We start from the raw sequence: 13,420 nt of genomic DNA on the forward strand, positions 1-13,420 counted from the left end.
CTACCTATTCTGGAAAGCGGTGGCTTTTATTCAAGTGCACTGCCTCGTACCTGAGTACCCAAAAACTCGGTCAGTGGCAGTGGGGCATATCGTTCACCGGGACCGCTCACCGGAGCTTCACCTTGATTTTTTCCTTAGCCAGGCAAAATTTATGCCAAGACGTCTTTATTGCTTCATCTTTCTTCACCAGGTTCTACAACCCAACCCAATCGAGTCTAAACAAGGAATTGCCACTGGATTTGCAAAACTCACATTCATTCTTTAATTCATATCAGCGCTTTCTCACTCTGTCTTCTCACAATGGCTGCCTCCGCCGCCGTCTCTGCGCAAGAAGCGCAGCAGATGCCCTTTATCAGAAACCTCGCCTCCAGCGGTCCGTCTTGACTCCCCTCTCTTCATATACAATGCCAACTAACTCCCATCGCCAGACCGCAAACTGCGCACCGAATCCCTCGCCTCGCTGCAGTCCTTCCTCTCGTCCCGCCAATCCCTCTCGCCCCTCGACGCCCGCAAGCTCTGGACAGGCCTCTACTACGCCCTCTGGATGACCGACCGCCCACGACCCCAGCAGGCCCTCGCCTCTGACCTTGCCAATCTCGTGTCTGGCCTGCAATCCGCCTGCGTCGAGCCCTGGCTCGCGGCCTTTTGGTCCGTCCTCGGCACGCAGTGGCCGCACATTGAGGCGCTGCGATTGGATAAGTTTTTACTTCTCGTGAGGAGAGTCTTTAGCGCGCATGTGAGAATTGTCAAGGAGCAGGGCTACAAGGGCGATTTGGCAGAGCAGGTCGTGGGTGTATTTGCGAAATGGTGCTTTGATGCAGAAGACGAGGAGAGAGTTGCGCTAGGACTGAGGCTGCACGTGCTAGATGTGTGGGTGGATGAACTCGAGCGCGAGGGCGCCATTGCTGCCGCGAAAGAGGGAAATGAGGACGCAAAGGTGTTTGTGGAAAAGGTTGGCGCTCTGGTTGAGGCGCTCAAGAGGTGTCCTGTCAAGTCTTTGCGACAGCGCGCGGCGGATAGCCACGATGACGAGAGATTGCCGTGGGCGGAGAAGAATGAGGAAGATGAGGAGGATGAAGACATGGATGGAGCAGAGGGTGGTGAGGGTGATGAATGGGGTGGCCTAGACAACTAACGTCTTGTTTTCTTTTCATTCTCTTTTTTTGTATACCATTGCTGGATAAAAGGTGTTTTTGGCGTCACGAGAGCTGCTATTAGAAGCCTAGAAAAATACAACATTTTACTACCACGTATGAGCATCGAACGTTATTAAAGCTAAGAAGCATCTTTGATCCAGGCACCAAATTATCATATGGTATCGTCGTCGTCATTTCATTCTATCATGCTTCCATAACTCCTTTCGATTCTTCAATTCCCCAGCCCTCATCATTACTCGTTAATAACCTTGCTATAGAGAGAAAAGAAGCGTATATAAAACTACAGAATATAACAAGCCCAGCATGCAAAAGTCACTCCAAAATGCTATCTCCCCCAGCTTTTCTTGACTTTAACCCATCCGCTCTCTTCATCCTCCGTAGCGTCTGCCGTGCTCTTACTCTTGCCATGTCCCTGATCTCTCGCCTCTTCGCCCCTCTCCTTTGCCAGTCTTGCCGCTCGCCACTCGTCCCATTTCGCCTGCTCTTCCGGTCGCGGTTCTCTTGCGGTCAAAAGGCCCTTTTTCCTCAGACGCCGTCTATGCCGACGCTTCTGTTCAGACGACAGCGTTTCCATATCCACGTCTTCAATGTCGCGTCCCAAAGCCAGGTCTTGTATATCGGCAATCCAGTCGTAAGCCTCTTCATACACGACCGATGCCACTTGGCGCCCTGTACCGCCAGTGATCCACTGGTCTACCTTGATGGGAATGGCCGTTCCAAAATCCGTCGGGTCGTCAAAGGACCAGACACATGGTGACTTGGAAGCAGGGCAGGTGGTTGGTCGACAGTACATGGCGCACATGGCCGACTCGGCGGCGTACCATGTGGAGAGGATAAAGACAAGCAGACCAAGCCAGGTGAGGCGGAAAGTAGGATCTTGGTGATATAGTCGTGGCAGCGCGAGATGAAGATAGGTCACTGCGGTAGATGCCGGCGACTTGCAGTACGGGCATCCTGCTTGGGGGTTGACGTGGCCATGGTGTTCGTGGCCTTCGGGGGCTTTGGCCATGGTCTTCTTTCCTTGTGAGAGTGGCTGGGCGCGTGAGAAGCGATCTTCGATGCGTTCGATGCCTTGCTTTGCCGAGCGAATCCGCAAGAGGCCGGTTTGCAGCGTCTTATTCATTCTCTCATAGGCAGCCATTTCGCCGTCGGAATTTGACTGTTTGCTCTCCTTTTTGCTTTCGCTCTTCATCACATCGCCATAGTCAAACTCTGAATCAAGGTCCAGATCAAGATCCACGGCCGAGGACCGGCCGAAGCTGCCACTCTTCCAGTCTTTGGCAGTCTTGACTAAACTCCTGCCAGATAGAATCTCGTCCAAATCGTCAAATGTCGAGTCGTCAATGTTGTATGCGCGGCGCAGCTCCATCATGTCATCCTTGACAGAGGGAAGCTTGGCCGAGTTCTTGACGGGCAGCCTGCGTTGAGGCAGCGACTTTGCCCTTCGCTTCCTCACGACAGCCGATTTCGAGATGACAGAGTCACCGTCATCGGTCGTCCCGGGGTCCGAAGCTACGTCTTGGTCTCTATTTCTCCAAGAAGAAAAGGTTGGCTTCCTGTCAGGGAAGAGAAGATCTGCAGATGATTTGATGTCTGCTCGCAGCTTTGGTATGTCTTCGGATTTGAGAGCCAGTTTCTCTGACTTGACCGTAACTGGTGTTTCGACATAGGCGCCGGTTATTTTTGGCGTGGGCATAGACAAAGGATCTGGTTTGGAGGGCCTCGGTGTCGCATCTTCGGCTGACTCTTCCTTGACCCTAACGTTGCCTTCGTCTGAATCGTCATCCAGAGGAGGAGAAGGCGCGCGAAGAGAACCGCGTTCGGAGTGGTTGTCCGATGGCGCAAACAGCTTCATCTCCGCCTCTATCCTGTCGGTCGGGTCTGGTTCTGACTGCATACTGGATCGCTTGCTCTTAATTGATTCAATCGATCGCGTGCGCTGCAGGCCAGTGAATCCCACCGTGGGCTTTGGCTTTTCGAATTCCTTGGCGCTGGCGTCAGTCGCTGCTTTGGCGCCGGGGGTGGGAAGAGAGGAAGCGCGCTTTGGAGCAAACAGGCGAGAGGCGATTCTATCGGCGATTGATTTGGGAGCGGCCTGTTTATCTTCTTCAGCTGGCGCAGTGGTGGGCAGCTGCTTTGTACGCGACTCGTTGTCAGCTGTCGGCGAGCTGGCGGCCCTTGCCAGCCGTCGCAACAGGTCTCTGTCGTCGTATGTCCGATCAAACAGCTTGGGCTTTATTGCGGTGTCCTTTTTCTGCTCTTCACTGTCGAGCTTTGCTGCTGTATCTGCTTCTAAGCGCATTGGGCCTCTCTTAATGGCTGTCGCCGGCGTATCTGATGCCGTCTTACCAAAACCACCGGTGATTCCTCCAAAGCCAAATCCTCCAATCCGTGATGGCGGCAATTCCTCTTTTTTCGCTTCATCAACCGCATCAGTTTTGGTCTGGCGACGGCGTGCAAGCCCAAAGGCCGCACGAGATTTGAAACCGTCATTGGGTGACCGGGGACGTGCCATGGAGTTTTGTTCTTTGATTTCCTGAAGGCGAGCAGCGGCGTATGCCCGCTTTGATACCCCGTCGGCTTCACGCTGCCGAATCTCCTCTAGTCTCGTGTTCTTTAATGTATCCAGGTGTCGGCTCGGTACTGGAATCTGGCGCTCCACCTGTCCTTCTCTTGTGCGTATATCGTCCAGCTTTGTATTCGCCGGCCTAGGGCGTGATGAGCTTGCAAATGGAATGTGGCTGCCGTTTTCCTTGAGCTCGAGTGATCGTATTTCGTCTAGTTTTGTGTTGCGTGACCCTGGGTTAGAGATGCGAGGTAAGCTATCAAAGTCTTGCTTTTCACCGTCGCGGTATCCCAGGCGGCTGGCAAATGGCCGAGCCCCGGTCCTAACTCGAGGGCTGCTGGATATTTGCATTTCGCCGGCTGTGAAGTCTTCATCCATCTGCCACGCAAAGCTCTTGTCTGGAGAAGACTGCTGGACCAGCGTTGCTGCAGAGAGTGCAGGATCGATGGAAGACGGCGGATCCTCGATGCCGGGGACTAGATCGGGAAGGCCGTTGCTGGAGCCGGCAGTGGTCGAGACTGTTCCAGGACCAAGTCGCAGTGCGTTACGGAGAGCTGGGTTGGCAAACTCGTTTGATCGTTGCCGTGCGAGGCCGCTGCCGCCGTTGAGCAGGGTGGCCCTTGCTGGCGATGCTCCCACCGCAGCTTCCTTGCCGCTCACCAGAGTCGCGCTGAAGCTGGGATTGCGCACCGACGGGATCTTGCTTCGCGCCTTTGCGTCCAGAGGGTCCTCGCCCTGTATCCGCCGCAGCTCTGATACTTCGGACGCCGTCCTCGTTCTCCAGGGCCGCGGCGCAGGGCTGGGCGACCCGTCGACGGGCACAGGATTGTCCAGGCCAGCCTCTGACATTAATTTTGCCGCCTCCTCCTCGCCCTCTGCCATCTCCATGGCCTCACGCAGCGATATCGGCTTTCGGCGCGTCTGCGGCAGGCTGCTGGTTCGCGGGATGCGCGTGCCGCCGGTCGAGACGACGCTGGCATTGGCAAAGTCTGACGATGGCCTCGCCTTCTTACTGTCTGCAGCCCCTCCCCGTCCAAAGGCCGGCGTCTTTGCCGTGTAGACGTGCAAGCCATTCTCGTCGTTTTCGTCGGGCTGCGCGGTGCTGCTGGAGAATAACGGCTTGCGGTCTGCGTGATTCACTTTGAACGGCGTGGGACGTCCGTTGGGCCGGGCGCCAATTGCGTGGCCGCTTTGCATTGCAGCTTGATGCTAGCTATTGTGATGCGTGCAAATCGATGGAATTCAATGCAATGGCGGAACGGCGCATGGTTGCTACAGCAGGTAGCTCTTTTGCGGTCGGTGAATCGGGTCAGTCGAGGAGGCGCGTCATGAGATGCGACAGAGCTCGAGGGTTAACAAGCCGGTCGCTGTCGCTGGAAGTGTAAATGCGATGTGCTCTTCGTAAGCTAAAGGCAACGTATGTCTACAGTCGCAATGCTTGTGCGAAGCTGTATTCGTGTGCAGAAGCGAATTGTCGGACCCCTGGAAAAAAAAGTGCGAGGATGGATATCTGAAGGTGAGCGCGTTCTGGCCCGAACTAGCGGTCGGCAAAGCCCCTGCAGCTTTCTGGGGAGACGGCACAGCACCTTGAGGTGCTAAATTAGGCTCGTTGTCGACGGTCTGTGCATTTGCCTCGAGTATGTAAGACGTGGTGTAAGTCAATTATACGAGAGATTGCTATCTATTTTATATTCAAAAGTCGATGGATGAATATGAATTGGAGCCTATTCTAGGCTTTCTCTGCACGCAAGTGCTGTCACGGCCCATGTTCAACTGCTTGAACGTCTTCCCACCAGTCACACGAATAGCTCTCAACTAAGCCGAGGTATTTCAGCGCAAACTGACTTGAGCTGCATTTAGACGACGAACCCTCGTGTTTTCTTCTCACAAAAATAGAGGTTTGTTTACAGCGATTAGGAAGGCTATATAGACTCACAAGGTCCGGATTCGGACTCACCTTTGGTGGTAGCTATATTGAGGTAAGACGCAATTACTCAGGCCAGCTTTGTAGCCAACATGCACACATATTTTCGGCTATGTCGAACGACATGTATTCGCATAAGGCTGGAGGAACATGGTGCAGCATAAATATATATTGTGTATGTCCTACGCTCTGCAATAAAACAACAGATATTGGGCATCGCAAAACCTAAACATCTTCGACTCTACGCCGAGATAGAGTCGATGATGTTTAGATTTGCGAGGCCCAGTATCTGTTGCTTTTTTTGCGAAGCCCAATGATCTGTTGTAATTTGCGAAGCCCAATGATCTGTTGTAATTTGCGAAGCCCAATGATCTGTCTAATTTTGCGAAGCCCAATTTCTGTTTGTACAGTGAGGTCTTAATAATGTACAGCACCGCGCTTCACATATCTAAACTCGATCGGCTGTATCTCAGGCTCGATCATGTCCAGATGTGAAAGCGCGGTTATCTGTAGCGGTGAATATGTCTTGAGTCGCGCTCAAGGCCGTCAAAACCCCATCGATCCCAAGTAGGGCATGCAATGGCCTGCAGCGAGACTCAAGACATGCTCAGAGAGGACCAAACTGTTTCAATTCCATATCACGGTGCCGCGTCCTGCAGTGCCGCATAAAATTTTCCTTCCTCCGAAATGGTCTGTTGCGACTGCCACAAGTCAGGACAGTGCAGACCCAAATGAATGGGATGTCGTGTTTTTCTTTGACATGCCGCGTCAAGTTGCTCTTGCTGGCAAAAGTCTCGGGGCAAGTGCCACAATGGAGACGGCGATTTCCATTGTCTGGAGAGCGATTTCCATTGTCTGGGGAGCCTTCTCCATTATCTGGAGAGTGTTTCAATAAAGTTTCTACCGAGATTGTTGGTGGGTCTTCAACCGGCAGCGTGCTGTGAGGCTGCCGGTCTTCTTCCCAAGCATGGTGGTCAGAATCCGGTATGGGAGACTGGGGGAGGTTGTCGGCGTTGAAAGGGCCGTAGCCTGGGGCGCGGTCTTGCTGAGTTCGAGTTGAATCTTCAGATACCGGACGGGCGCTATCGACGATTGCATCGTTATCCACGCATTCGCTGTAACAGCAATATTCGTGGGTTTGCAACGAAACTGTCGAAGGATCGTAGACGTCCGAGTGATAAAAGGCGAGATGTTGACTGGATACTCTGCTAACACACGGCTCGTTGCTCGACAAAGAGGAGACGGGTGTGAGTCTCCCTGCTGAGAGCCCGGGAGACCCGACTCTTGTATAGAATAAAACAAAAAGGATGAAAAAATCCAACTGCAGTCAAAAAACTGCAGTCCCGGGTGGCTACTCGCCTGACCCAGGACTGGAAACGAGACGAATAGACTGACTGTGCGCCGCTGAGGTTGAAATTGACGCAAAGCGAGGTCTGAAGATGCAAAGTGAATGATTTAGAAGGACGACACCATCGACTTTATACCCAATTTCCCGCTTTACAGCTTCTCATCCGCAGCCTAGTCCTCGCTGCATTTACCAGCTCCTACGCTTAATGTCACTGTGGCCAATCGCTGAACGATCGTCCGAGGTGTGGAGGAGCTCGATGCAACATCAGCCTCAAACCTGGCCAATGGGAGATGAAAGCGCCCAGTGCGTGTGAGACAATTCCTTGCAGCTCAACAACACATCTTGCGTGGGGCTTGATACGGACAAATCCTCAAAAGTAGCCAATGAGGAACAAGTCCCTTGTGTATGTGTGCCTCAAAACGGACCAACCACGTGCGATATCCGAGATGATACGATGCGATAGAAATGCGGCCCATTTCTTGCATCACCTTGATACCCTGTATACAGGTTCCAAAAAAGACCGTCAGCCAAAATGTCATAAACTTTTTCAAACCCAACACTACTTGCATTTTTGTTGTGGGGATAAGAGAATAGATGATGCGATATCGCCGAATGTTTGATACTAAGTTCGAGGCTGATTACCTTAAATTGACGGATGGTTGGCAGGATTAAGTAAAGTAGGAGACGCAATTGCGTGATTGGCCGCAGAACTTATTCATAAATGATGCCGATAGTATTGAATCTCTTCTCATGATGAAACTGACATGATGCCAAGCAACGACGTAAGCCTAGATAAACTACTGATATGTGCTGTATACAAGGTATATCGATCGTCTTGTATGCTTCACCCTAGTTTCCTGTTTCACTCATTTCCTTCAAGGCAACAGCTTGAGACAACCAAACACTCCTTTTCAATTTCCAAATGAACACATCCATATCATGAAAAGAAGCACATCACGCATGCACAACTCCTCTAAACCTCATTCACCGGCGACACCGGCTTCCCCTCCCTCCTCCACCTCAGCACATTCTCAAAGCTCTCCCTCTCCGCCCTCCACAGCGCCTCCTCCGTCGCGCCCCCCATATGCGGCTGCAACACCACTTTATCGCTCGTCCTGAAGTATTCACGCACATTCGGCTCGTCGCTAAACACGTCCAGTCCCGCCCTCGCCACTTTGCCGCTCTCCAGCGCTGCAATCAGCGCTTCTTCGTCGACGATGGGCCCGCGCGCCGTGTTAATGAGGAATGCGCCGTCCTTCATGAGTTTGAATTGCTCGTGGGAGATGAGGTTTCGGGTTGCTTCTGAGAGGGGGCAGTGTATAGACACGACGTCTGCCTGTGACAGCAGGTCCTCCAGCGAGGAACAGTATTCCACCTGATATGCCTCTTCGACTTCCTTGCTGAGCCTCTTGCGGTTGTAATACTTAATCTTCATGTTGAACACTTTTGCCTTCTTCGCCAGATACTTGCCAATGCTCCCCATGCCCACAATACCCAGCGTCATGCCCGTAGGATCTCTCGTCGACATACTGCCTCCATACCAACCCCCCGCCCTCACATGCCTCTCCGCCACAGAAGTATTCCTCACCACAGACAGAATGAACCAAATCGTCATATCGGCCGTAGCCTCCGCCACCGCATCAACGGTATTACAAAACCATATCCCCTGGCTCGTCATCCACGACACGTCAAACTCATTGTATCCCGCCCATAGGGAAGCAATCACGCGACAGTGAGGCACCATGGCCGACAGCAGCTCTTCGTCCACGGGGATGAAGTTGTGCGACTCAGAGAGGCAGATGAGCCCTTCAAAGGGGCCGGATTGGGAGATGACGCGGGGGAGCTCCTCGATGAGTTGCTGCCGATTGGAAGATTCAAGGAACTGAAAGGCGTTGCATGTGAGTGATTTGCGTACTTTGATAGATGCGTCAAGTAATGAAATTGGACACATACATAAAGATTTAACTCGGCTTTTACATTCTCAATGTACTCATCGCTGAGATAATGCACTTTTCCCAGAACCGCCACACGGGGCTTCTGCTTCTCCTCATTTGCCATGGCAATTGTTACACCCCGCGCAGTATTTTATGAGAAGAAGAACGAGAAAAAAAAGTAAATGTTTATTGTTTTCAAGGGCTTCAGTTGCAAGCAATAAACTCTTTCTTGATGAAACAAAGCCACTCAATGTGGCAGAGAATAACCATGTATAACAAGAGCCATTTAATACCCCACGGTAAAACTAATTCTCAGCCACAAACACTCCAATAATTCTCCGATTGAGGGGCCAAAGGGCGTCGTTCCAAAGAGGGCGCATCCCACCATAAATACATAAACATGCATAGCGCAATCCAACGTCCGTGTCAAGACATACAAACAGCGAATCAGGGCGTTGCGCGCTTACGTACTCTTTGATCAGCATCCCTTTTGACATACATGCGCCCTTTCAACCACATGCTAATTACATGTGAAAAGCCACATTGTGGCGCATATAAAACAGACAAGCATATTTAGACGACAGCGAATGAAATATCCAAGATACTTCCAATGTTACAAGTAAATATTCACAGGTGGAGATTTGGTGCAAGGTAAGAAATATTCCTTCGCTGCGCTATGTGCTAAAGCTCCTAGTGACTATATAGGTAGCATGATATAGTATTTACAAGCCATGTGTAGCCGGATGCAAACTCCATCTCTTCAAATCATGACTTTCATATACGTTTCAACCCTCCTTTTTTTTTTTTGTTCCCTTTCATCTCTTCCCCAGCTTATTTCTGAGCCCAGCCCAGGCGCTTGTTGCCAAGGTCAAAGACAACCAGGGCAGCCTTGATGGCAACATCACCGAAGATGCTGATGCCAATGCCGTCATCGCTCTGGAGACCACCGAAGCAAGTGTTGCCATCGACGGGAGCAAAGTTGATCAAGCTACCGGGGACGGTGATGGTGGAGCTTCCAACAGCGAAGGAGAATGAGGGAAGGTCCTCAGAGCAGTCAAAGGTGTAACCTTCCTGTGAGTCGTCGTACTGAGCAGACTCGACCTGGTTGTAGTAGGCATCGACGATAGTGTCGTCGAGGAGGAGCAGGGTGGTGCCGGTGTCAGCAATACCGTCAGTGGAGTGCTTCTTGGATGAGCCACCGCCGATGGCGTAGCTTGCAGAGGTGAACTCCCAGAAGCCGTTGCCGGTGCTGATGGGAACGTAGGTAATGGGGCCAGAGGCGAGGGTGGTGTCAATGAAACCAAAGTTGTAGCTGCCGTCTATTTGTTTCACTCGCGTTAGTTTACTCGTATCGAATAGAGTGTAAAGTGGAAAAGGGACAGTACGTACCGGCTTGGTGGTTCAGGTCAGCAGTGAAGACGGGCTGAGCCAGGTGAGAAGAGGCGTTGGAGAACCAGGTCTTCTGCTTGGTGGGCTTGACGGTGTTGCCGCTGTCAAGGGCAAGACCAACGAGGCCAGAGTTGGAGGTATCCTGGACAAACTGGGTTGAGACCTTGGTGGCAGACTCGACAGCCTGGCCAGTGACGGAGAAGCCTCCGATGGTGACGGTGTCGGTGTAAACGTCACCGCTGGAGCTGCTGTTGTCGCCATAGGTGATGGACCAAGAGGCTCCAGAGACCTTCTTGGAAGTGGAAGACTTGGAGGGGGTGTAGATGGTGTGGCCGCGGGCAGAAGACGAGGGAGTCTCGGAGCTGAAGACCCAGAGATCGGAAGAGCCAGTGTCAAAGTCCAGGGGGGAGGACCTGAGCAGGAGTTCCAATGGAGACGTTGGTGATGTACTCATCATCCTCAGAGTCGCTGGGGTGGTTGGGAGCAGAGCCGGTCTGGCGTCTGGCGAGCTTGGCGGCCTTGTGCTCGGCAACCCTGTTCTTGAGGTTCTCGCTGATGGGAGCACCGAACTTTCTCTTGGCCTTGAAGAGCTCGGTAGGTCCGTGAGGAGCGTGGTTGGCGTTGTACTTGACCGGGACGGAGATGGTCTTCTGCTGTCCCTCGGCGGGGAGAGCAGCAGCCAGGCCGCTAGCGGCGAGGAAAGAAACGAGGAAAGCACCAAAGGTCTGCATTTTGAAGCTTGTTGAGATGATGGTTGCTCAGGATTCGACTGGACTTGATGTCTTGAAGGCTGATGAGGAAAGAAGCTTCAACAACAGATCGAGGGGAAGACGAGGAGTCTTTATATCCATCGAGACTCACATATCAACCCATCCTTGGAGTTGAAGATGCCATTGATGCATGCAATGGCTGGAGATGGTGGACGGCTTCAAAAGCATGGTTTAGGAAGGTGAATTCACGCCATCATCCTGGGGCTTCACACACGCGCTGGGGCTCGGTGATGGGAAGAGGAGCCGGAATGATGGAATAGCCGCAGTATCCAACATTGTCGATAGCCAACTGAGGCTGGTGAAGTTGCCGCGGGGCTGCTGGCGAATGAAACATTCGAGTCCAGGGGTAGGAATGTGTCCTAGCCCAGAGAGTGAAGCCAGCCGAGTCCGCATCACCTATTCTGCCTTTTTTTCTGCGGACGCTGGAACCTTTGTCGATCACGTATCTTGCACCCGTCCCAAGATAGAAGTCCACCGCTTAGTTTCAATGGCCAGAGCTGCTCGTTTCGAGCCGGCGCAACGTGGCGGGGTCCAGAGAGGCATAGCACAGACTCTCTTTTGAACAATGGCTCTCGCCACTTTGGTCAGGCCCCCCTCCAATCCGGGGTCGTTGCAGTCCGTGCGGCCTTGACGGCGACGATTCGTTCGATAGAGCGGCTGAGTGGCTCTCGAAACAGAATGCGCAGAGCACTTTGGCGCCGATCCTGCTCTATCAGGTTCCTAGTAGTACAAGTAGGCGGTCCGTGTCCGTAAAAGTCCCTACAGAGAAAGCCTTGGACCCGCAACGCTCCGCCAAATGTCTAGCCTCAGCGCGACGATGCTGATCCGGAGAGAGACGATGCGCCTAGCCCAACTTCCACAAGTGATGTTGCAGTGATATTCACCGTTAGCCGCCGTTTATGAAGAAACAATGGCATTGTTCTGTTCCCTCCCAAGACCAGCCATCAACTGTCTTGCTCGCACACTCAGGCGTCGGGGCACAAGACGCTTTGCTGGACTGATGCCGTGCTCTGAATAAGCACAACACTAGTGAGATCAACCGCCAAGACCACGAATCAAGTCTAAACCTTTGGTTAATGTTAATCTCCCATCCCATCAATCAGAGGCGCCTAATGACCTGTGCAGGTTCCGATGCGGGGGGGTCCCTTGGGTGCCTCGGGACTCTTGGCTGGCGCCGCATCAGCTTGGCAGCCGGCACTTGGGCGTGGAACTTGTGCCAGAATCGCCATCTGCCATCTTGGGCACTGCATGCAAAGGTTCGTTACAGCGGGCTCAGGCCCAGAGCGGCATGTCCAAAGGCCTGTCCGGAAGCCTTGGGGACCCCTGTCTGGACCGGATATTCGGCATGGGGCTGACTAGCCGTAGAATCCGGAGCGTGATGGCCTGGATGCCGGATTGATGGCCTTGATTGGCTGCATCGCGAAGCTGGCCTGGGCGAGCAGAGGCGGAACCGGCCGAAGCGTGAAGGCAGCGCTGATTGTGTTTTCATGCAGCGCCATGGGCGTGTCGCGAGGAGCGTCTGTACGATGGAGAGCAGATATGGAGAGAAGCGAGGCATGCCAGGTGGCTACAGTATTACGAGAAAAGAACCTGAGGCTGCTGCCAGATGCGAAGCACGTGATCGCAATGCGAGCAGATCCTGATCCTACGAGACCTGCCCGTCTTGTTGACGATCGTCTGGCGCCAACAGCGCGGCTCAGCCACTGTCTACTGCTGTCTTTTTCTTTTCTTCTCTCTGTGATGTTTCGTTTTCTTTTCCTTCTTCTTCACCACACACAATGCGATCATGATCGAGTGTCGTTGAACTCGGGAATTATTCTCAGCTGCCAAGCGTGCCAAGCCGACAGCCGATCCATCACCTCCCAGACCGCAGCCATCTCGCATCGCCAAGCAAATGTGCCAAACTCTCTGTGCCTGGCTTCACCTTATCAGCGCCGACAGCCGCAATGCTTGGCAGAGCTTGGCAAGCTTGGCTGCCTCGACGCGGACAGAGGCAGGCTCGCGATAGCGGCACCGGTTGTTTACGTCCGCTCGCAAGCTTAAAGATACAGTATCGCGCCAACGCCAACGCCCACCGCCCATCGCACACCCCACGCTCCACGCCTTGTCCCGCAGCCTTGATCCTGATCCCGGTCCAGGAACGGGCTAGACTAGGTCCGACCCGACGCCGCCACTCGGAGGCAGAGACGGCTCTGGAAGGTGGCTGCCCAGCTGCCACATGAGGCACGGAGGCGCTGGCGGCAAGCTCAGCTGGCACTGCAATTTCACTTGCAGAGACAGCGCATGGAGGCGAGGCAAGAAGCGCTCGATGGTGTGGGTGGCAGCGTCAAAA

General features: G+C 53.1%; 5 protein-coding genes across 5 annotated transcripts; 2 read left to right on the forward strand and 3 right to left on the reverse strand.

Annotated features, from left to right (window-relative positions):
- The first annotated feature begins 186 nt into the window (after nt 1-186).
- Nucleotides 187-1,244, forward strand: TrAtP1_000128 (uncharacterized protein). Its single transcript, XM_014091938.2, has 2 exons — nt 187-373; nt 429-1,244. Exons 1-2 carry the CDS (start codon nt 301-303, stop codon nt 1,133-1,135), a joined length of 780 nt encoding a protein of 259 aa, XP_013947413.2. The 5' UTR covers nt 187-300; the 3' UTR covers nt 1,136-1,244.
- Nucleotides 1,245-1,271: 27 nt separating this feature from the next.
- TrAtP1_000129 (uncharacterized protein) lies at nt 1,272-5,345 on the reverse strand. The gene has a single exon (XM_066110455.1). The coding sequence runs from the start codon at nt 4,918-4,920 to the stop codon at nt 1,483-1,485; it is 3,438 nt and encodes a 1,145-aa protein (XP_065966527.1). The 5' UTR covers nt 4,921-5,345; the 3' UTR covers nt 1,272-1,482.
- An 876-nt stretch (nt 5,346-6,221) lies between these two features.
- Nucleotides 6,222-6,542, forward strand: TrAtP1_000130 (uncharacterized protein; the record flags this gene model as incomplete). The annotated part of the gene is made up of 1 exon (XM_066110456.1): nt 6,222-6,542. One exon carries the CDS (start codon nt 6,222-6,224, stop codon nt 6,540-6,542), a length of 321 nt encoding a protein of 106 aa, XP_065966528.1.
- A 1,179-nt stretch (nt 6,543-7,721) lies between these two features.
- On the reverse strand, nt 7,722-9,345 carry TrAtP1_000131 (uncharacterized protein). Its single transcript, XM_014091936.2, has 2 exons — nt 8,949-9,345; nt 7,722-8,877 (listed from the first exon to the last, which is right to left on the reverse strand). Exons 1-2 carry the CDS (start codon nt 9,051-9,053, stop codon nt 7,969-7,971), a joined length of 1,014 nt encoding a protein of 337 aa, XP_013947411.1. The 5' UTR covers nt 9,054-9,345; the 3' UTR covers nt 7,722-7,968.
- A 215-nt stretch (nt 9,346-9,560) lies between these two features.
- Nucleotides 9,561-11,109, reverse strand: TrAtP1_000132 (uncharacterized protein). The gene is made up of 2 exons (XM_014091935.2): nt 10,319-11,109; nt 9,561-10,248 (listed from the first exon to the last, which is right to left on the reverse strand). Exons 1-2 carry the CDS (start codon nt 10,773-10,775, stop codon nt 9,761-9,763), a joined length of 945 nt encoding a protein of 314 aa, XP_013947410.2. The 5' UTR covers nt 10,776-11,109; the 3' UTR covers nt 9,561-9,760.
- Nucleotides 11,110-13,420: the final 2,311 nt, after the last annotated feature.

The sequence above is a fragment of the Trichoderma atroviride genome, chromosome 1, assembly GCF_020647795.1.
Source record: "Trichoderma atroviride chromosome 1, complete sequence".
NCBI classification, from domain to species: domain Eukaryota; kingdom Fungi; phylum Ascomycota; class Sordariomycetes; order Hypocreales; family Hypocreaceae; genus Trichoderma; species Trichoderma atroviride.